This window comes from Peromyscus maniculatus, chromosome 18, assembly GCF_049852395.1.
Source record: "Peromyscus maniculatus bairdii isolate BWxNUB_F1_BW_parent chromosome 18, HU_Pman_BW_mat_3.1, whole genome shotgun sequence".
NCBI classification, from domain to species: Eukaryota; Metazoa; Chordata; class Mammalia; order Rodentia; family Cricetidae; genus Peromyscus; species Peromyscus maniculatus.
In genome coordinates, this window is record NC_134869.1 from 41,128,918 (window position 1) to 41,151,419 (window position 22,502).

The 22,502-nt window shown below is 44.1% G+C and overlaps 1 protein-coding gene across 4 annotated transcripts in view; it reads right to left on the reverse strand.

Annotated features, from left to right (window-relative positions):
• Positions 1-1,959: 1,959 nt before the first annotated feature.
• The window catches only part of Rab3ip (RAB3A interacting protein), a 45,500-nt gene continuing 24,957 nt past the window's right edge, over positions 1,960-22,502 (reverse strand). For 3 of the 4 annotated variants that reach the window (XM_076553959.1, XM_076553961.1, XM_076553960.1), the window contains exons 6-12: positions 15,550-15,627; positions 14,734-14,937; positions 10,613-10,741; positions 9,274-9,386; positions 4,315-4,414; positions 4,160-4,229; positions 1,960-2,306 (exon numbers count right to left, since the gene is read on the reverse strand). In XM_076553959.1, the coding sequence (XP_076410074.1) occupies positions 2,224-2,306; positions 4,160-4,229; positions 4,315-4,414; positions 9,274-9,386; positions 10,613-10,741; positions 14,734-14,937; positions 15,550-15,627 (777 nt within the window). In that variant the 3' untranslated portion in view covers positions 1,960-2,223. Of the gene's footprint in view, positions 2,307-4,159; positions 4,230-4,314; positions 4,415-9,273; positions 9,387-10,612; positions 10,742-14,733; positions 14,938-15,549; positions 15,628-22,502 lie in introns of those variants that run through there. The other variant, XM_076553962.1, reaches the window with a different exon arrangement.

The following is a 22,502-nucleotide window of genomic DNA, read 5'->3' on the forward strand; positions in this document are numbered from 1 at the left end:
TTTCCGTGTCATGTGCTTCTCTACTTGGTCATTTTTATTCCTGTTGCCCTGTTAACACTGCCACCTCTAGCAGGTAAGAAATCTAATGAAACTTCTATTCCTGGTCTGTGAACACTGCCATTGCCAATGCTGGAAAGTGTTCGTTCTGGATAGTCAGAGACCTGCCGTTCCCTGTCTTCCTATAGTTTTCTCATTTACGCTTACGCTATCGAGCTTTGCCCAAATATCTGGTTCATTGGGATTTGGTTTGCGGTGCTAGAGATGGAAGCCAGGGCTCTGTGCATGGTAGGCAGGTACTCTACCAGTGAGCTACACATGAAGGCCCACTTTTTTGTCTTTCAATTTCAGCATCTCCTGAACTTGTTTTTCTTATTTATATACTGTCTCCAAAACTGATTTTGTGGAAAAGCTTCTGAAGCCTTGAATGAGCACATTCAATTTGATTCTGTGGGTGATCAGATTTCTAGTGGGCAATCCGGGCATGGCAGCGGCCATCCTTAAACACTAAGCATGAACATGCAGAAAGCCCCACAATGTTCACAGAAGTATGCATGCATAAGGTGCCTCACCAATACATCATGATATGTAAAGAACTGAAAACAACCCAATCTCTAGAAACAAATTGTTTAATTACAATCAACATACAGTGATCAGGGTGTGGAGATCTGCACCAGAGAAAAGGCCCGCCAGGTACAGGGGCTGTCACCAAGCTTGAGGTCCTGAGTTTGTTGATCACTGGAAACCACACAGGGGGAGGAGAGAACAGATTCCCAAAAGCTGTCAGGTACCTCCAATGCACAGGCACGCCCCCACACAATACAGAAACCGTAAAAACCTTCTTTTTAGGGTGTAGTGGTTTAATCACAGGGCAATCTTATTTACTTATAAAGCAAGAAGGAAGGGCTGGAGAGACGGCTCGAGGCTCTTGCAGAGAACCTAAGTTCAGTTCCCAGTGCCCACCTGGCAGCTCACGACTGTCGGCAACTCCAGTTCCAGGCCTGACTCCCTCTTCTGGCCTCTGTGTGCACCAGGCACGAGTGTGATGCACATACACGCATGTAAACATTCACACACACACACACACACACACACACACAATCAATAAAGCAAGTCTTTTTGTTTCAGAGCTGAGTGTAGGAGTAGGAAACATCTCAGAGTCCAAGGCTTTTCTCCAAAGCTGTGAGCAGTAGTGTTCTCACTGGAGACGATGAAGAGGAGGTCTCCTTTCCTACACTTTGTCTCCATCATGAACCTCTTTTACTGGCGGGAATTACGTTAGTAGTTTCTTCCTGTCGGCTTTAGTTAAAACTTAGAGATCAAGTGGTTGCCCGATACCTCAGAACTGGCAGATACCGTTCTTTTAGACCATGACACTGTTTGTTTATTTAATAGCCTTTGATTCCATGATAGTGCTCAATGCGTAACGTGAACCCTTACATCAGGTTGCTTGAGAATGCTCCTCTAGGGTTAAGCTCTCTTGGCTCTTCATTTTCTACTTGACAAATCACTACAATAAAGGAATTCACTGGGTTACGGCAAGCTTCCAAACCTCAGTAAAAACCTTTCTGCAAAGGAGGAGTGGAGAGGGGGGTGGAGTGGGGGAGGAAGGGGGGGGCTGGGGGGGAGGGAGGGTGGAGTGGAGGAGGGGCTGGGAGGAATGGAGGGGGGAGGGGTGGGGGAGGGGCTGGGAGGAATGGAGGGGGGCGGGGTGGGGGAGGAGGGGAGAGAGGGTGGGGAAAACGTTATCGGGCCAGAAAAAACATTTAATTAATAAAAGAAAAACCTCACGGTGGAAAACAAAACAAATTAAAACCTGTGTTTCAATGTCAACAGACACACAGACACACACGGAGTCCTGTTCACACAGCGCCTTCCTTGCTTCCCACAGGGTACAATGTGGAAACTCCTACTGCCATCTGCAACTCTCTTGTCAAGTCAGAGCTAAGGAAGAGACACACACTCAGTCTGATATTTATTTGGTGCTTTTGATTTGCAGTGTTGAGTTACCATCACTAGCACACCTGCAACTCTTCATAGTGTGTTCCATTAAGGGATAAGTAAGTACAGCTCAGTCGCTCTCAAAGAAATCACAGCGCTTCTTAGTGTGATGTGCAAGAGGACGTCAGTCTTGGGTCCTCTCCTCGGAAATAAATATTAACCATAACAATGTCCCGCCATTCTTCAGTTGTCCAGGGAGGAGCACACATGGCCCCATGCAGGGCGTCAGAGTTCCTCTTTGAAATATCCCAGCTTTGCCAACGACATCTCCTTCCTCAACTGCATAACTTCCCAAAACATCTGGTCAACTGCAGACAGAGAAGAGACATGTAAATCATAACGTGTAATTACTACTCAGGCGTCAAGGACAAGACACAATGAGATAACTTTGGGGAAAGGGCCCAACTTCCAACCCAAAATTAAAAGGCTTCAGTGTGGAGCCTGTGTGGTGGCTCCAGAGGTAGAGACAGGAGGCTCTCTGTGAGTTTGAGGCCAGTCTGTTGTACAGAACAAGTTCCAGAACACACAGAGCTACAAAGTGAGACCCTGTCTCAAAAAAAAAGACAGTTTCCTGTGGCTCTTCTATACAAAGTCTAAAAGTGAGATTTTTATTGTACACGCATTCTGACTATAAGGTCAGGCATGGTCTTTGTGTTTGGGGGGTTAAGTTGGCCAGGCTATAGTACAAAGGCTGAGAAACTGTGCCTTGGATTTAACTGACCCTAGTCTTTTTTTTTTTTAATACAAGGCTCAGATAATGAATAGGTTTTAAAATTAAAATATAAGGGCCCCACATGGTATATGCTGTATACTAGATACATGAAGTGCAAAAATAACAGAAACCAGTGGGAATATCACATCTGTCACTCCAATCAAGGCATTTTCTTCTTATTTTCATGAAGCAAATTGTTTTCAGACTTCACTCAAATCTTTGTCACAAGGAGAAAATTTGCATCATATTATCCATCAACAGGTATTCAAAAGATGTTATTAAAATTATAAAAATCATTACACACTTAACAAACTACTTTTGTTTCATAACCTTTAGCTCCAACATTAGAGACTGGTCCCATACCTCCTTTATACATTAAAATTAATTATATGCAATTCTAAATAAATATGGCAGTTCCATATATCAGAGCCATAAGAACTTAATTGAGTCTTTGCCAGTCAAATTTTTCCATAATTTTTTGCACTCGTGTATGTGACTGAAAAGAATTAGTCTTGCAGTACAGAAATATTTTCAACACCTATAAAAATCTACATGGAGAATTTCCCAGTGTCAAATACAAAAAGACGGCTCTCCCCTCAGCTCTGAAACAGCCATGTGCACTCAGTAAGCGTGCTCTGTAGCTGTCCTGAGGCCACCAGCCTTCACGCTGGGTAGTCGAGACTCTGGGTTACAGTCCGTTAGCAACCCTGGGAGGCGACACTGAAATCTTAACACGACCATGACAGTCAGCACATCCGTTTCCGCAGCTTCAGAATGCGGTGATCTTCTCTCTGTTCAGAATCATCACCTCAGTGCCTTCTAAAGTCACACGTGAAAGTCGAAACCACAGGAAACTGACAGTTGGCCCCTTCCGCTTTCCATCCAGGAGAAGAAATCTAACCACCTGTGGAGTTTGCTCCTCATTCTCACACACACACCCTCCCAGTTCTGGCAACCAAACCTGGGACTTCACTCGTGCTAAGGGAACACTCTACCACTGAGCTACACCATCCCAACATTTTTTCTTAAACTTCTTTGATTTTTTTTTTTTTTTAGGCAGGATGCCCATTAACTTGCTTAAGCCGGCCTTGAACTCATCCTACAGTTCTCGATGGCCTTCAATCTGTTATCCTCCTGTCTCAACCTCCCACGTAGCCGCCGTTTAATCTTTCAAGGGATAAAGGCAATAAGCTCCAGACACCCTTTACGTTTATAGGTTGACTTATCATATATCCCTAGCAAGGTAAAACTGGTTCTGCTCAAAACTCAAGAGGGAAATAAAAGCGTCATTTTTGGAAGACACATTTCTATTCTAAAGGATCCATACATTTTGTGAGAACTGTACGGGAAATTCACTGGGCCCCAGGTACAACAGTTTATCTCTGCACACTGCTTGTCCTGATCGGCTAAACTTCAGTGTAAAGTTCACAACGAACTGAGAGCACTCACCATCCTGCTGTTTCACGAGTCCCTGCTGAATGTATCGAATGTACGTGAAAAAGTTACACACAGAAGTGATCTAGGACGAAGGGAGACGCGTCAGTACTAGTCAGTTTTACGGCAGAGAAAACATTGTTTAACAGCATGGTCGTGTTGTCACTTACCCTGTATCTGCAAAAAGGAGAAATATAGTAATAGTTGCTTGAGTCCCCTAGTTTAATTCTGTGCTTACAGGACTTACTCTGGCCAGTGAGAGCACATTTTCTGCAAAACAACAAATTTCAGTTTTGTTTTATAATTAAAAGCATTTGCTCCCTGCCCCCCCACTTTTTTTTTTTTTTTACAAGTTATCTCTTCATTAAGATAGAAAATATCTGAGAACCTAATGTGTGTCAGGCCTGTTCTGGATGCTGGACCACCGTAATGAAAAGCACCAAGTCCCTGCTCTGTGGACTTATGTTCCAGCACGGGCTTAGGACCGGAACACTGAGCATGCTTCTGGAAACGGACGCGGATGTTTTCCATACATGCCCTAGCTGAGAGCAAATCTAAAAGGAGGCAGCAGCTGCAGGTCAGCACTCCGCCTGCTAACAGAACTTCACCTTCCTAGCTGAAAAGAATCTAATCCAGATTATTCAAATCTTAAAAACCATTGCTAGTGGTTTGCAGGGTAATAGCCTCCAAATGGAATGTGTTTGATTGGCAGGTCTGGCTGTAGGCTTGGCTGCATTTAGTATGAGACGTAAGAAGTATAAAGAAATAAGATGGCCTTTCAGCAGGAAACCTTCACAGCTGTGTGAGAGGTCCATCTCACACCATCCTTTCTACCTGCAGCCCTTCTGGCAGGACGAGGCTACACAGTTCTTGAGGGTATACTGTGGCTTATTCCTGTCACCAAGCAGCCATTCACTGACTACTACATAAGTGATGAGCCGCCTGTCACCATGCCGCTCCAGGAGGGAAGCAGGTTATCAGGCTGGACTTGCAGCAGCAGCCTGGCTGACAACCAATCAGCTGGGAGCCTGAGCAGACACAGCTACCAGTCTTTGTCAGTGAGAACTTAGCGTAGCTCTCAGTAAAACTAAGTGGCCCATAGCACCTGACGTGACATCACAAATTACACAACAGAGAAAAACAATATATATGAACTACATTAGATTTCAGTTCTACCTAAAAGAAACACGACCCAAATGTTCCTCCACATTAAGAAACCAAGTGTAAAATACATTATGTGGAACAGGGTAATTTTAGAGGTGGCCCTGCAAATATCTTTGAAAAGAGATTATCTTTTAATTCTTTTCAAAGAGATTACTTACTGTGCACACTTATACATACACACACACACACACACACACACACACACACACACACACACCTGCACTGTGGCAATATTTCAAAGTACTAACTACTAACTTGGGAAGGGTCAGAGGTCAGTAAATTTAAGTTGAAAGTCCTTGTAACTTGCAAAAGGTATAACTTATTCAGAAGGAAAACAACCCTTGAATTAAAAAAAAAACAAAAAACAAGTTATACCTAGTCTGAAAATTTATTCTTGTAACATCTTGTCCCATTTTGAAAGGATTTTGCTAAAGTGTTCTCAGGGATCTAGTTTTTAGAATAATAAAATAAAAACTCCCCTTCGGAGAGAGGACCAAGCTCTGGCTTGCCAAGTCCCCCCTCTGCTCTGTGGAGGGTCTTTCTGTGTGTAGGCATATGTTTCTTCTCCCCTACTAAAAGCTTTTCTCCAACTGCCTTTGAAAACAGCGTTTCTTAGACGGCCATTTCTAAACGCTCATACAGACAAGTCAATGCACGTTTGATTCTGGACTCCATGCTCGCCGGCCTTTCTCTCTGATGCTGACGTAGAACACGCTACTTACTGCTCCTGGCTCACGCGGGATGTGGGGGGGAGGGGCTTGTTCCTGCCTCAGCTGAATGTACCAGGCTTTGCTGTCCCCTCAGAGAAGGACTTACCCTTTTGGAGGAGGGTATGGGGGGGGTGAGTCAGGGGGGAAGGCGGGGAGGGGGGGGCGGGGAGGATGAGAGGGGGATCTGTGGTTGGTTTGTAAAATGAATAAAAAAAATTAGAAAAAGAAAAAGAGCACGCTACTGCTGCAGTACTTTCCACAGCTCTGGTCTCCAGAGCTCAGATTCTCGTTTGTCTGGTCACGTGGGGATGGCTGCACATCAATCCAGACCCATAGCTTCTTTCAAGCCAGAACCTTTTCTACTAATTTCTAAGACACTTCCAACCATTCTTCAAGTGGGCAGTCATCTCAAACTGCTTCCTTCTTCCAGGCCCAACCCCATCTAATTTTGATCTTTCATCTGTCACATCTCTTCCCCCTCCCTGTCTTACCGTCCCCTGAACATGCTGTTTTCCTGTTGAATTTATCCAGTTCCACCCACACCCCAAACCCTAGACCAAATCTCTCCACCTCCTAGCTGGGAGCAGTGGCGCACAGCTTTAATCCCAGCCTCGAGAGGTAGAGGCAGGCAGATCTGTGAGTTCCAGGACAGCCAGACAGGGTCCATAGTGAGACCCTGTCTTACACACACACACACACACACACACACACACACACACACACACACACACACACACACACAAACACACACACACACCCCTACCTCTCCACGTCCAGGGGAGTCCCTAATCACTAGAGTGGTCGTGTCTTTCTCAAAATTCTTAGAGCACTGTGCCATTTCCTTAATCACATTTTTGGAACCTGGTCACCAGGAGACCTGGCTAGGCCTTTCCCTTGCAGTTTGTTTAACAGTGCAATACCTGAGCCAGCAAGACGGCTCACTGGGTAAAGGCACTAGCTGTAGAGTGTGACAGTCTGAATTAGGTCCCTGGAAGCTACCTAGTAGGGGAGAAACCAACTCCCACAAGGTATACTGTGACTTCACATGCATGCCATAATATTCTGCCCCATGGAAAGAAAAGAAAACGTACTAATAAAGAGAAGACCAACTCTCCCTTCAGTTCTACACAGAATATATACGTGCATCCCACAAATGCCTTCCCTGACCGACCCCATAAGCACTGATGTAAATTGCCCTCTAAATCTAATCTATCTAATTGGTTTACTAAGACCGCATTGGTCCATAGCACCATTTGCCATCATTTGGAATATACTTTCATTACCTATAGTGTGCGTGACATAATACAAGCAAATTCTATAGTAAAAACCGCCACATATCATATTTAAAATGAGGTGTGATTCAGACCTTCAAAGCATAGACATCGCTGTCATTATATCTGATTTTCCATTTGAGAGGCTGCAGGGCCGAAAGGAAAATATTTGGTGTTTGTAGAATTTAATACTACAAATTCCCCTAAAATTCAGAGGTCACTGTGCTATAGGTCACAGCACTAATTTAACATGACGACAACTCTGAGTGGATGTGTGGCCCCCCAAACACACACGTGACAAGCGGACACGTGGTGCCAACATCCTGTAGTCACCCTGAGAACGTGTGAGCAGCAACAGAGACAGGTCACAGCTTCTCAACAGACTCACCAGTACCCAGCATCACAACAGCCTGACGGGAGCAGAGGACTCTGTGAGCTTTCTGGGCTTCCAGTCTCCCTCAAAAGCTCACCCTGTTATTTTTAAAACGGAAGTTAAGGCACAATTATATGCTGGTTTGGGGCAAAAACACTTCTCTGAGGTTTTAGGCCGCCTTCTCAGAGGACTAGAAGTGAAAGCCTGCCCTGCTGTGAGATAGAGTTGCCCTCCCTTTGACAATTCATAATTTCCAAATACCTGTCACATGAGGAAGACCAAACTATCTGCCAATTTCAGAATCTTTTATAGAAATAATATGGACCGTAGGTGTGGTGATATATTGTGTACCCTAATAAACTTGCCTGAAGATCACAAAACAGAAAAAGCCAGGCAGTGGTGGCACACATCTTTAATCTTAGCACTTGGAAGGCAGAGATCCATCTGGATCTCTGTGAGTTCAAAGCCACCCTGGACTACATGAGATTGACTCAGTCTAAGAGAAACAGAGCCAGGCAGTGGTGGCATACACCTTCAATCCCAGTACTGGGAAGCACACACACGCCTTTAATCCCAGGAAGTGATGTCTGGGCGGAGAAAGGTATATGAGGCGTGAGGAGACAGGAGCTAAAGGCTTTTCAGCAGAAGCGTCCCTTTCGGCTGGAGGCCTTTTGGATAGAAAGCCTTTTCAGGCGGAGGAGCTGGTGAGGTAAGAGGTGGTGGCTGTGGTCTGTTCCTTTGTCTCTCTGATCTTTCAGCATTTATCCCACTATCTGGCTCCAGGTTTTTTATTATAAGACCTTTAGAAAATCCATGTTACGCGTAGGGACTATTTTTTTAAATTATGTATATATGCATATATATTGGATCTGTGTGTGGGTAATGTTCACGTAAGTGCTGGAGTCCACACAGGCCCGAAGTATCAGATCTGAGTTACAGGGGTTTGGGAGCTGTCTGATGTGGGCGCTAGGACTGAACTGGAGTTCTCTCAGGAGCACCAAGCTGCTTACCACTTGACACCAAGCCGTCTCTCCAGCTCCTGGTGCCCTGTGTGACTCCTGGTTAGACCAGCTCTAAGTCAGTACCTTCCCAAACTGCTTTTGATGGCAGTCCTAAGACCCAAGTATTTATACCAACTCAACTGTTCATAGATAACTCGTTCATTCTCTCTGTCAAAACAAAAATTTGGCCAGCAATTCACTAGATGGACTGGGAAACCCACTCGCTTCTCACCCCTAGTCCACCTGCATCCCCAGCGTGCACCCTGTCACTGAAAGGAGGCATCTCTGGAGAAGCCCATGCCCACCTCTTGCCTAAGTCAGTGCCAGTGGCCTTCCCTTGGGTTCTTCTCATCCTCCACAAACACACTGAAATCTAAGAATGCGCCACCTTTCTTTACCAGACAGACCACAACTTTGTCTGGGGGAAAATAAGCTTAACTTTGAAAAGCACCAATACCATCTGGGATTTGTCTTTGGGCCACAGACACCAAGAAGAGCCTGAGGAGGAGGAGGAGAACAATAATCACATTTACAAGACACAAATGAATAAACACACCACCACAACACAAACACCTTCGAGAACTCACTCTTTCCCACAAGGCAAACCTACTTTGGTCCTCCACATTCCACAGCAGAAGCCTTCACGAATCGGATGGGCTGCAGCCCCACGGGCTCGATGCTTAGAGTGTTGTTCTCCACGGCCTCCAGGACAGCTGAAGCCAGCTTAAGACAAAAAACAAGAATTAAATGCTGACAGAAAAAAAAAAATCAGAATAAGCTAGTCTCCCTTCAATTTCACAAACTTGGCCTTAGCCACCACAGAGAAGGGAGAAAAAGCTACAATCACAATCTCCATTTAATTCCTTTCATAATTCAAGCAGTTATGATGGGCAACCAAGTTACAGTGGAAGAATTTCTTGTATTAACTGGAAGAGAATTAAAGGTATTAATTCCAGTCTCTATCCATTCCTTACCCAAGATTACACATCCACTACAAAAGCCACTTCAAAATTAACATCCTAATGCTACATCCTGCTAAATTTATGCAATAAGTACTAGTCATTTATATTAGCACTATGAACTAATTTTAGCTATGTATTTTTCTCAACCTGTATTTACAGGTATAAAAATCTATAAAAAAAAAATTAACATTTTTCCCAAAGTCTCCTCTGATAAACAGGAAGTAAGAGGTCCGGGTTCCTCCTGGGGAGGTTACAGCACCTAGTGAATGTTCAGCAATGCAGGCCCATACCCAGTCAGTACTGTGCACATCTGCAATTCTCCTTACAAGGACTCTACAGCTCGATCCTCAGAAGGCTTACGTAAGACTCTCACGACTGAATTCCTTAAACATTAGTTGACAGGCTATTTGGAGACAAACTTGTCACATCGAAGAGCAAACTCAAATTATGACTTTACAGTTGTCTACGATTTATACACTACCTGATCCTCTTAAATGCTTTTAATCTGCCTACTTCATTCTTGCTCTTAATTCTGCAACAAGGGCCAAGTTAGCATTGTTTTTCCTGTTTATTTATGAACATATTTCTGTCCTGGCTTAGGTTCCATCCTGGCAGTGGTGGAGATCAAGTTCAGGCCCTGCGGGGACTAGTCAAGCCCTTCACCCTGAGCTAGACCCCAGCTCCTCACACACACTTATGGTGTGCTGATGAGCCCAGCAACTGCCCGTAACAGAGTGTGTGCAGAACGGCTTCCACTGAAAACTGAGCGTGGGTGTGTAAACAGGCCAGCCCTCCTTCCGTACAGATCTACACGTCACACTAACACACATCTCAGTGTTTACGACCCTCAGCAAGAGAGAGGGAAAGTGTTCAGAACAGCAGTAATCACATGACATTTTACAGGAATGTGTTACATGTAAGACATTAAAACATGCAACAAGGACGGCAGAAAGTGCAGAAGATCTGTTAAAATGAAAGAAAAATTACCTCACTTTTTGCGAATGTTAAGCATGGAAAGATATCTTCCTGATAGATTTTGTCTAAAAAAGGGCATGTTCTGTCCATCGTGGGCTCGTCCTTCCAAGATCTGAATTCATTATACAGAGATAAATCGGCCTGACAAATCAGAGCAAACACAAAACAACTTTAAAAAGAACAAATATGAACCACCTGATAAAACCAAACCCTAATTTAAACATTATTAAAAGGAAATGTTCATTTAAAGTAATAAAAATTCTATCGTCCTGTAATACACCATAGCAAATTTTCTTTAAAAAATTATCAACTGGGGTTGGGGATTTAGCTCAGTGGTAGAGTGCTTGCCTAGCAAGCACAAGGCCCTGGGTCCGGTCCTCAGCTCCGACAAAAACAAAAAACAAACAACAACAACAAAAAAAAATGATTAAATGAATCTTTGGGTATGTCCACTATGATGTTCAAAGATGTTGACAACATCTGAATCTCATCGGTCTCCAAATACTGTGGCTACTCTTCCCCCATCTGAGGGTCTCTCTATAGACCCCAGCTTTCTGGAAATCACTGGGTGAGCAGGCTGGCCCTGACTAGGCTTCTGCCCGACCACTACTCCCAGCAATACCGGAGCTCTCTGAAGACAAAGACTGCTCGGAATAGAAAGGGTACTGCTGACCAGTCTTTTCTGAAAACTATCAATCCAGAGCCAAGGTAGTTATTTATTACTTTATTTAAAGTGAAAAAATGGAGTCTGACCTGTGAAATCTAGTGTGGGATGAAAACTGAGAGTGATTATTCTTTAATAAAGACAGTCCTAAAAGGATGGCTAAAATATCCGTTAGTGCCGGCCAGGGGGCAAAGGGCAGCAGCATGCACACCCTGCCGCGCTGACCCCTTAACTGCCCTGCAGCAGCAGTAACCGGCCACACCTCCTCCTGGCCAGCCTGCCCCTTCCTTGTACTCGGTGTGACCTACGCCCTCTTCTCTACAGACCCTCAGACCCCCAGCCTACCTGGCCCACTCGAGGCCACCAACCGACACACGGGGCCACGGCCTCAGCCTTGCAGAGCTCTGGGCCACACTTGCAGGGGCTGAGTACCCCGTGAACACGCACTGTGGGCTGGGGCTGGCCTGGGGTGGCTTAACCAGAGCTGCAGCGCCCATCAGAGAATGAAAGGCTGAGGGTGCCGTGCTCTCCTAGACTTAAGGTGAATAATGGCAATAAAATCTCAACGTGCTCATTTTTCATTCCGAGTCATACATTTCTTGAGTCAAAGCTAAAGTCAGGAGGATAAAACATATTAAGAGATAAGTATTTAAGATTTTCAAATTCACTTGTGAAGTTAATCGAGAAAATAGAAATAAGCCCCAAAGCAGGAAAGTGAATAATAATCAAAGGAAAGATTCTGGCTTAAATTTAGGCACTGATTGAAACCACTCCTAAAAGCTGACTCTTTCAGGAACCATGGTTCCCTAAGCACTTTATAAATGCTTAATCCTCTGATTTGTGCAAGGCTGATATGGTGGTCCCAGTTTACAGATAAGGCCAGAAATAAAGTTGCTTCCCAAAGCCACACAGTGTGCCAGCTGGTTTCTAAGTCAACTTGAGACAAGCTAGAGTCCCCTAAAAGGAGGAAACTGCAACTGAGAAAATGCCTCCACAAGATAAAGCTGTAGGCAAGCGAGCCCAAGGGGCATTTTCTTAATTTGTGATTGACTGGGGAGGGCCCAGTCCATGGTGTGGGTGCCATCTCTGGGCTGGTGGTCTTGGGTTCTGTAGCAGGCTGAGCCAGGTGGCGATGGCGCACGCCTTTAATCCCAGCACTCAGGAGGCAGAGCCAGGTGGATCTCTGTGAGTTCAAGGCCAGCCTGGTCTACAGAACGAGATCCAGGACAGGCACCAAAATTATACGGAGAAACCATGTCTCAAAAAAAGAAAAAAAAAAAGAAAAAGAGAGATAGAGGGAGGGAGGGAGACAGAGAGAGACAGAAAGAAAGAGAAAGAGAGAAAGAGAGAGAGAGAGAGAGGGAGGGAGGGAGGGAGGGGAGAGAGAGAGAGAGAGAGAGAGAGAGAGAGAGAGAGAGAAAGAAAGAAAGAAAGAAAGAAAGAAAGAAAGAAAGAAAGAAAGAAAGAAAGAAAGAAAGAAAGAAAGAAAGAAAGAAAGAAAGAAAGAAAGAAAGAAAGAAAGAAAGCTGAGCGAGCCGGGAAGCAAGCCAGTCAGCAGCTCCCCTCCACGTCCTCTGCATCAGCTCCTGCTCCAGGATCTGGCTCTGTTTAGTTCCAATCCTTAGATGATGAAAAATGACATGGAAGTCTAAGCAAAGTAAACCTTCCCTCCCCAACTTGCCTTTGGACAAGGTGTTTCATCTCAGTGATAGTAAGCCTGACTAACACACACAGTTAGACCCCAAAGCCCTGAACTGTGTACATGTCTGCACACACGTGTGTTAAAAGCTTTCAGAACATCATTTCTATGACTGAAAGCCCCACCACGTTTTCTAGAGAAACGGACACAATCCACTTCATTTCAGATAAATTATCCTCGAACAGTAGTTCTCAACCTTCTAACACTGGGACCCTTGAATCCAGTTCCTCAGGCTGTGGTGACCCCCAACCATAAAGTTCCTTTCATTGCTACTTTATAACTGTCATTTTGCTACTGTTATGAATCGTAAAGATTTGAATTTTCTGACGGTCTTAGGCAACCCCTATGAAAGGGTCATTCGACCCTAGAGGGGTTGTGACCCACACGTTGAGAATCATTGTCCTAGGGCACACTTCATTCAAACTTTGATTTCTTTCGTGTAATAAAACTTCCTGAGCTTTTCACAAAGCATCAGGATATAAAGTGTAACCAGAAATCAAAAGTGGGTACATGTTGCCTATTCATATGCATTTCAAAAATAGAGAAGCTTTTAAAATGGTGAGAAACCATCTAAAAAGTTTTACTGTAAGCAACAGGAGAAAATACATTACAGTTACTAAGTCAAAACTACAATAAAGCTAAAATTCTTCAAAAGTACACTTATTTAAAGTCAAAGAAATCAGAATCAAAGTAACCACTAAAGAAGTGTGTTAGATATATTTAGTACAAACAAAGATGAATTTCAGATTTTGCTACATTCAGAGTTGGATAAGAACTAAACTTTTTTGGTTACCATATTCTTTCTAGTAGCTGAACAATGGTAACAACTCAGTTACAATAGTTAACCTTGGTAATTCAATCTAGTAATTCCTGGCTTCTACACACAAATGAATAAACACCAACAGCTTCATCAGCATGGATTAGTTCAAGCTCAACAATGAAAACAGCTTTTAAAAAAATGAGGATCCTCCCAGAATTCTTGATCAATCCCCTTAAAAAGTTTTCATCACAAACGATAATAAAACTAGCAATGTTTACTAATTATAAAATTTTTATTCTATACATTTCGGAATATATAGTATCTAAGTTATTTTTATGTTTTCTAAAATGCGAGGCTTCTATTATTTCTGGGTTCCGTTTGTTTTCGTGCTTATTTATTTGAATCAACTCTAGGACTTTCTTACTGTTGTAAAAATCTGCTTCTCTCAGATTTCATAAAAAGAGCTAATAGTAATCTTTAAAAAATCATCTGAGCTGGGCGGTGGTGGCGCACGCCTTTAATCCCAGCACTCGGGAGGCAGAGCCAGGCGGATCTCCGAGAGTTCGAGGCCAGCCTGGTCTCCAAAGTGAATTCCAGGAAAGGCGCAAAGCTACACAGAGAAACCCTGTCTCAAAAAAAAAAAAAAAAAGAAAAGAAAATCACCTGATTCTCACATTCTTATACTTCCATTTAATACTGCACTAATGGAGCATGCCGACTAGTGAGGACGTGAAGGCCACCGGCTTTCCTTACACAGCACATGCCAGTTTCTTCCCTGAATGAAAATCCGAAACGCAGAAACTTACCAGGTCTGCAGCGGGGACTCCAAGGCCAGGCAGCAGGGAACAGGAGGGAAGGGCCCCTGACAGCAGCCAGCTCTAGATAAAGCCTCCCCCATCTTAATATTTCATATTTTGTACTAAAAAAAAAATTGGTGGCAAATAAAAAAAAAAGATGACAACGGACAGCTCTCCGTGACGGGAAGTGACAAGGCGTCCTTGGCGAGTTACCTCTTTGCAGTCTTTCACAAGTGGCTGGATCACACTGAGGTCCTGGTGGCTGCCACTCATGGCACTGCTGGTACTTTTATTCCTGGTGTGCCCCCTTTTGAAAGGGGTCTTTCCAGCCGCCAGGGGCTCCTGGGTCGGTGACGTTGGAGAGCTGGACAGCACGAGTGTCTTCAGGGCGGCCACCTCGGCTTGAAGTACGTCAATCTTGGAGAGAAATCAGCACCGTCACACACACAACACGCTTTACAACAGATGTGGCCGAATGCCAGCAGTTTGGTCAACACGCTTTCAAGGACAAAAATAAGTTCAATTTGTATTTTCTGTGGGGTAACGGAAGGAAAGTAATCCAAGTTTTTTGGGTGTCCACATGGCTTGGATTCAGCTGCCAGCAATGTCAAAAGGAAAAATTTAAATGGTCAAAAAAAAAACCCTAACATTAATGTGAATTTTCAAAATCATTAAGATATATTAGCTTACGATTAGCCATAGTTCACTCCTAAAATAATGAAATCTATTTAGATGTCTTTTTTTCCAGTGTATTAAGAAAACAAGTATCAACTTTTAATTGTGACTATCGAATCCTTTTATGTGATTTACACAGTTTTACAGAAGTTGGCTGTGATACAAATGCACCAGTGTTCAGGGTCAATGGCACCTAAATGCACCTAACTATGATCTTGTTCATGGTTTTTGCAGTTTCCAAACGTAAAGCAAGCACCGCTTCTCCCATCAGAACAGCGCCAACGGTTGCTAAGCACCGTGGAAACAGGGATGACTGACATCCTCCTAGTCCGTGACTAAGGCAGTGAGACTCACTTTTCCTTGGGCTTCCTTCAGCTGCTTTTCCGCCGTGGCCTGCTTGACATTCGCTTCCCTCACCATCTTGTGGGCTTCCTGAAAAAGTCAACACCTCACATTGTGGAGACGAAGTGTGTTAGCATGCATTTTTCAAAGCACGTTTCCGCAGCTACCCCTGACTGAAGCAAAGACAGACTGCCGAGTTCTACCCTGGCACTAAGTTTTCATGGTCCTCTCCAGGAAAAGCAGTTGGCATTAGAAGAACAGGAGGGTAAAGTGTGGACCAGACACTCTCCACTGAGCATCTATTAGCCACTGTGGCAGCCAAGGTGGGTCGGAACAATCCAACAAACACCTGCGTCGGGACTGTGACCGTTAAATGGACAGAGGACGACGGCAGGGCAAGCCACGTGTTTGCAACTAGGGGTCTGAAACTCAATCAGGGTACACACATCTACGGTTAAGTCGCAGAAAAAAATGCAAGAAAGGGATGAGCAAAAACTGTGAACACCCCAACAGGAGCGACAACTGAGGAGTTTCAGTTTCCAGGAAACACGAATAAAATGATACGGTGAAAACTGTACTGTGCAGCGTGACCTGGGAAGGGAAATCAGTCTACTCTCTAGCGGTCTTAACTTTCTCATGCAGCAGACAGGACACTGCAGGAAACCACAGTGCGGACCTGCCTTTTAGTCATAAACATCTACTCATGATGTCTCTTTACGTGGTACTGTTCCAGGTTCTGACAACGAACCAGGAAGAGACAAAGGCCCTCCTCCTGAAGAGCACGTGCTCAGGGAACGATCTAACGATGACCAAATTGGGGTGATAATCCGGATTTTATTCTAAGCGAAAGATGAAGTCTTTTTTTAAGAAAGAGAATAACGGCCGGGCGGTGGTGGCGCACGCCTTTAATCCCAGCACTCGGGAGGCAGAGCCAGGCGGATCGCTGTGAGTTCGAGGCCAGCCTGGGCTACCAAGTGAGCTCCAGGAAAGGCGCAAAACTACGCAGAGAAACCCTGTCTCGAAAAACCAAAAAAAAAAAAAGAAAGAGAATAACATGATCTCATATTTTAAAGATTATGCTTTTGTGCAAAAAAATCTGTACAGGAGATTAAAATGGATCCGAACAACATGGGATTTAAGAGTTCGTATTTCAGAAATTTATATATCCAAAGGAGATTAAGATATTTAATAAACACACGGTCTGATGACGACCGAGGCCTGGGAGCTGCCGAGTGGCAGTGGAAATCTCCCTCAGAGGGCGCCATGGCCCTCACAGCGCCTCACTTGCTCTTCCGGTATATGGAACTGGACAGACAGCAGCTTATCTGTCTTGTGAACATGAACCTCGGATGACAATAAATAATCGAATGTTCACCATCAATGATTTATAACGAAATGAGATGAACCACAGATATACTTCCTGCACCATTGCCCTGCTTATCTGGCAAAGTCCTTAAGAACCGTCAGATGTAGAGAGTTCAGCATTTTCCTTTGGAAAACCACAGTTGTTGCAGAATTGCTGAATTTCCCTGGGAGAAGTTGGGGCTGTCAAAAGAAGACTATCTGGCAGATATTTTCAAAATAATAAACCTGCCTACTCTGAACCTCTCCTAAGATACGAGACATTTAAGTCTAAATGCAGAAGACACTAATGCCAGCCGGAGGACCTGCTGACCTGGCTGGCAATGGACTCAATGTCAACTCTGCAATCTGACTATGTGAATCAAACTTCTTAGAGAGGAGACCGGGAAGAACTGACTTTTAAAATGTCTTTGAAAGCATCCGAGAGAGAAGGAAATAAGTGAACAGCTAGAAGCAAGGCCAGGAGAAAACCCGAAGGGAGAGACAAGGTGACCTTTCCAGCTGCAAGAGGGACACTGTGAAAGACAGACATGTGTAAGCGATGTCCCCGAAGAGGAGGGTGCTAGCCTGCGGCACAACCGTCTGAGGAGAGGAAGCATAAGGCACGGACCTGCCGATCAACGGCATGTCAGAATGCAGGATTCCTAACTGTTCGGGTCATTTTCTTTCGCTGTCTTTCTGACGGTGACATGATGGAAGCCTATTTCACCAGGGCCTCCCCAACTTTCTCCACCTGAGATGCCAAGAACACCACTTCTAGGGCAAAATGGCAGAAGTGTGTTTACGGCCATTTCAGAAACGGTTAAAACTGTTTTTTAAATACGTAACTTGTATTAAAAATTTCTCTGACAATTTGATATGTGTACGCAATGCATTCTGGCTACTTTCACCCCACCCGTCCCCTCTCCCTCCTACCCGCCACCTTCCCTTTTAAAGTCCCTTTCTCACAGTCATGTCTTCCCACACGTGACATCTACGTGACCACGTTTTGAACTATCCACTGGGTCCTGGTGAGCCAGCCTAGATACAAGTGGTACACAAGTAAAGACAACCACTGCATCCTCCTCAGCACCCAGCAGGAGCCAAGAGTTCATCAGGGTGGGGTACGGTCCCGTGAGCCCCTCCCGGGCCCTGCTGAACCGGTGACAGGCCCAGTCTTGTGCAGGTCCAGGGCTGTGAACACAGCATTTCTGCAGCCCTCCTCCATATCTCCTGGCTCTTACATTTTTTTTTTTGGGGGGGGGGTAATTTCTTTTTTATTTACTTTTTGTTTTTTTGCATCCCAATCAAAGTTTCCCTCCCTTCCCTCTTTGTAGTCCCCCCCCCTTCTTCCACTCCACTCCTCTGTTTCTCTTCAGATAAGGGCAGGCCCCCCTCCTACGGTGATCAGCCAGCCATGGTACATCGAGCTGCAGTGAGACTAGGCACCTCCTCTCCTACTGAGGCTGGACGAGGCAATCCGGTAGAAGGACAGGGTCCCCAAAGCAGGCAACATAGTCACTGATAGCCCTTGTTCCCACTGTTAGGAGTCCCACAGGAGGACCAAGCTACACAACTGTAACATATACGCAGAGGACCTAGGTCAGTCCCATGCAGGCTCCCTGGTTGTCAGTTCAGTCTCTGTGAGACCCTGTGAACCCTAGTTAGTTGATTCTGTGGGTTTTCTTGTGGTGTCCTTGACCCCACAGGGTCCTATAATCCTTCCTCTCCCTCTTCTTCCACAGGATGCCCAGAGCTCTGCCTAATGTTTGGCTGTGGGTCTCTGCATCTGTTTCCATCACCAACTCCTCTGTTTTTCCTTTTAAATAAAACTCAAGCCAACACTTGAAACAGCAATTCTTCTCTTTTAAATCCTTCTTTACATTTGTTCATTTATTTTGTGCGTGCCATGGCACACATGTAGAATCAGAGAACAACTTGCAGAAGTTAGCTCTCCATTTCTACATTTCTATACAGGTCCCAGGGATGGAACTTGGTCACAAGGGTCCTCACCTGCTCGGCCACCTTGCTGGCCCTACAAACAGCAATTTCTGAAAGTCAAACTTTCTGACAATACAATCCAAACACACACTAGTTGGACACGTAAATCCTCAGGAATGATGTAAGAACATATTTTAAACTTTTGTTTTCTGTAGTTAAACCCATATGTTTCTAGAGGAGCAGAAAACCACATACAGTAAAAACACTGCAATTCCTAACAGACTACAGTCCTGAATATGTAGTGAGGCATTTCAGGCGGCATTCACTGGTAGTGGAATGCACAATGCAGTGCGCATATCGCGTGTTCAGAACCAAGGTGAGGCCATAAGCTGTGACACGGGAGAGCTCCGCAAATACCTGAGGTTCACCGCGTGCTTGGTTTCAAGTTAACGCCTGGTGAGTGTCCACCGACACCTTCCCCTCCTGACCTATCCTCCATTCAGTTACACAGCCCCAGTTTAGGGAGCTGGGAAATGACTACAAGTCACCAAACTTCTGTAAAGGGCCAAATGGCATTTGGATTTCAGGACCACGGTTTCTGTTATAATGATTCAACTTTGTTTTTGCACTGTGGAAGCAACCAGAGGTAATACATAAATGAACTGCCTGTCTCAATAAAATTCAGTAACAGTAAAAGTTGTACTTTCTATTCAAAAACAAAAACGAAAACATACTCACCTCACCTTGCCCATATTTTTTTGGTGGTGGGAACACTTAAGATCTACTTTTCAGCCAACTTCCAACGTATCTGCCACCATCTAACCAACATCTTCAATTCTCCCATTCCTCAAGCCCTGGTAACCACAATCTACTCTGCTCCATGACCTCAACTACTTCAGAACCCACGTGGAAGGGAGACCATGTGTCAGGGTCCCTTCCTCACATCATCGTCTAGATTGCCTCAAATGGTAAAATTTTTCTTTAACTTTTAATCATTTGTGTGTGTGTGTGTGTGTGTGTGTGTGTGTGTGTGTGTGTGTGTGTGTGCGCGCGCGCGCGCGCGCGCGCCAGAGGACAACCTTCAGGAGCAGACCTCTCCTTCACCAGAGGCCCCACCACCGGGGATTAAGCTCTGGTCATCAGCTTGTCCAGCGGGCGCTTTTACCCACTGAGCCCTATCAACCTGGTTTCCCTTTTTAAAACGGCTTGATAGTGTCTACACACACACACCATGCTTCAGATGTGTTCATTCGTTGGTGAGTGTGTGTTCACATCTGGCTCGTGATAATACTACAGCAATGAACATGGGAACACAGATAGCAAGAATAATCTTATTCCTTTTGATATATTCCTAAAAGTGAGATTGCTGACATCTAGTTTCTTTTTTCTTTTTCTTTTCTTTTCTTTTTTTTGTCGTGGGGGCATCTGGCTGTTTTGGTTGTTGTTTAATTTTTTTGTGGTGGTGGTGGGGCATCTAGCTTTTTTTTGATTGTTGTTGTTTTAAGACACAATCTCACTATGTAGCCCTGGCAGTCCTGGAACTCACTGTGTAGACCAGGTTGACCTCGAATTCAGAGATCCTCCTGACTCTGCCTCCTGAATGCTGGGATTAAAAGCACACACCACCACCACCCGGCTCTATTTTTACCCTTTTAAGGAGAAATCTCCATATTTTTGTCTATAACAGCCATACCAACAGTACCACATCCTTGCCTGCACATGCTCTGTTATATTTTGATACTGTGTGGTAACACCTCACTGGGGTTGAGGTCTGCAATTACCTGACTGGTGGTGTTGAACATCTTTTCTATACCTTCTGATGTGTGTGCTTCTCTTGAGAGAAGGTCCGTTCGATGCTCACCCTGCTTTTCATTGTACTGCTCATCGATATTCCTTACATACTGCAATTATCCCCTGGTCAGACACACTCTGCAAATGTTTTCCCACCCACTGCACTGCATGTTAATTTTGGTGACCGGTGTGTACGGGTTTTAGTTTGATGCAATTCCACTTGTCTATTTTTGTTCCATTTTCTGAGCTTTTGGTTTCATATTTAAAAAAATAAAAATTAATTAATTAATTAATTAATAAAGCACCTATCCCGACCAATGTCAAGAACCTTCTCCCGAGTTTCTGCTAGTGTGGCTTCAGGTCTTTTAACTCAATCTATGGGGTTGTTTCTAGTGTAAGGGTTCAGTTGCATTATCTACGTGTGTGCATGTTTTACTGAAGGCACTGTCCTTTCTTCAGTAGGTGTTTACTGGACCCTCATTAAGAATTAGCTGATTACAAACGCACAGACTCATCTCTGGGCTCTACTCAATTCCACTGGTCTACTAGCTTTCATCTTTTCAGTGACGCCGCAGTTCTGAGTGCTGGAGCTTTGTCATGTATTCTGAAATCAGTAAACGTCAAGCATCCAGCCTGACTGCTCAAGAGTATTTTGGCTGTTTGGCTCTTTTGTAGATCCATGTGAATTTCGGGGTATTTTTTCTATTTCTGAAAATAATGTAACTGGGATTTTGATAGTGACTACACTGAATCTATAGATCGCTGGTTACATAAAAATTTAGCTGAACTAATTCTTCCCATCCATGGAATGATTACTTGTGCGTCTTCTTTAATTCCCTTCATATCAACCTACCATAACTTTCAGTGTACAACTCACTGTTTCTAAGGAAGCGATTCTTGTGGATGCTTTTGGGAAACTGTCTTTAATTCCCTTTTTCAGATCACTTGCTGTATATCGAAATACTACTGACTTTTTTTTAAATCTCAAACTTTACAAAGTTCATTTATCAGTTCTGTTTTTGTTGCTGAATCTTTTGGCTTCTCTACATAAATGATAATCATCTGCAAACCTGTTCTGACTAAGATTTAGTACCACATGGCATCCTTGGCTTGGACCAGAGCACAGAAGAAATACTTTCAGTTCCTCCCGGTGATCACAATGCTGCCTATGTTTAATACGTGGTCCTCAGTGTGTGGAATAACATTCCTTTAATACCTCATTTGTTAAAAATTATCATAAATTAGTGCTGACTTTCGTAAGATGCTTTTTCTCCATCTGTTGAGATGATCCCATGGTTTCTATCTCCCATGAACGGAGTGTGTCACACCAGTTGATTTGCTGATGTCGGACCATCCTTGCATTCCAAGAATAAACCCTATTTGGACATGGTATACTGTTCTTGTCATGTACTGTTGAACTCAGCTTGCGAGTATTTCAAGAGTTTTGCACCTTAAGTGTGTCAGGACTACTGGCCTACAGGGTTTTTCTCATGGCATCATCCCATGGCTTTGCCATTACAGTAATACGGACTTTGGAAAATGCTTTTAGAAGTGTGCTCCCTTTTATTTACAATGTTTTGCTTTGTTTTTAGCAAATGTTCGTTATTTTGTTTGACTGTCTGGTAAAGTCACCTGTGAAGCCATCTAGCACTGGACTCTTACGGGTGAGTTGGCCTTGGCTTTGCGGTGTGTGTTACTGACTCAGTGTCTGTCATTGGTCTTCTGTGACCTTCCATGTCATCTTCATCCCATCTTGATAAACTGTTTATTTCTAAGAATTTCTCCATTTCTTCTAGAGTATTTGACTGAGTCTGATTTTTCATACAGGACTCTTGTGACTTTACGAAATCTTCATCCATCTCTTCTTTCGCCTCTTTTTAAAGATTTCTCTT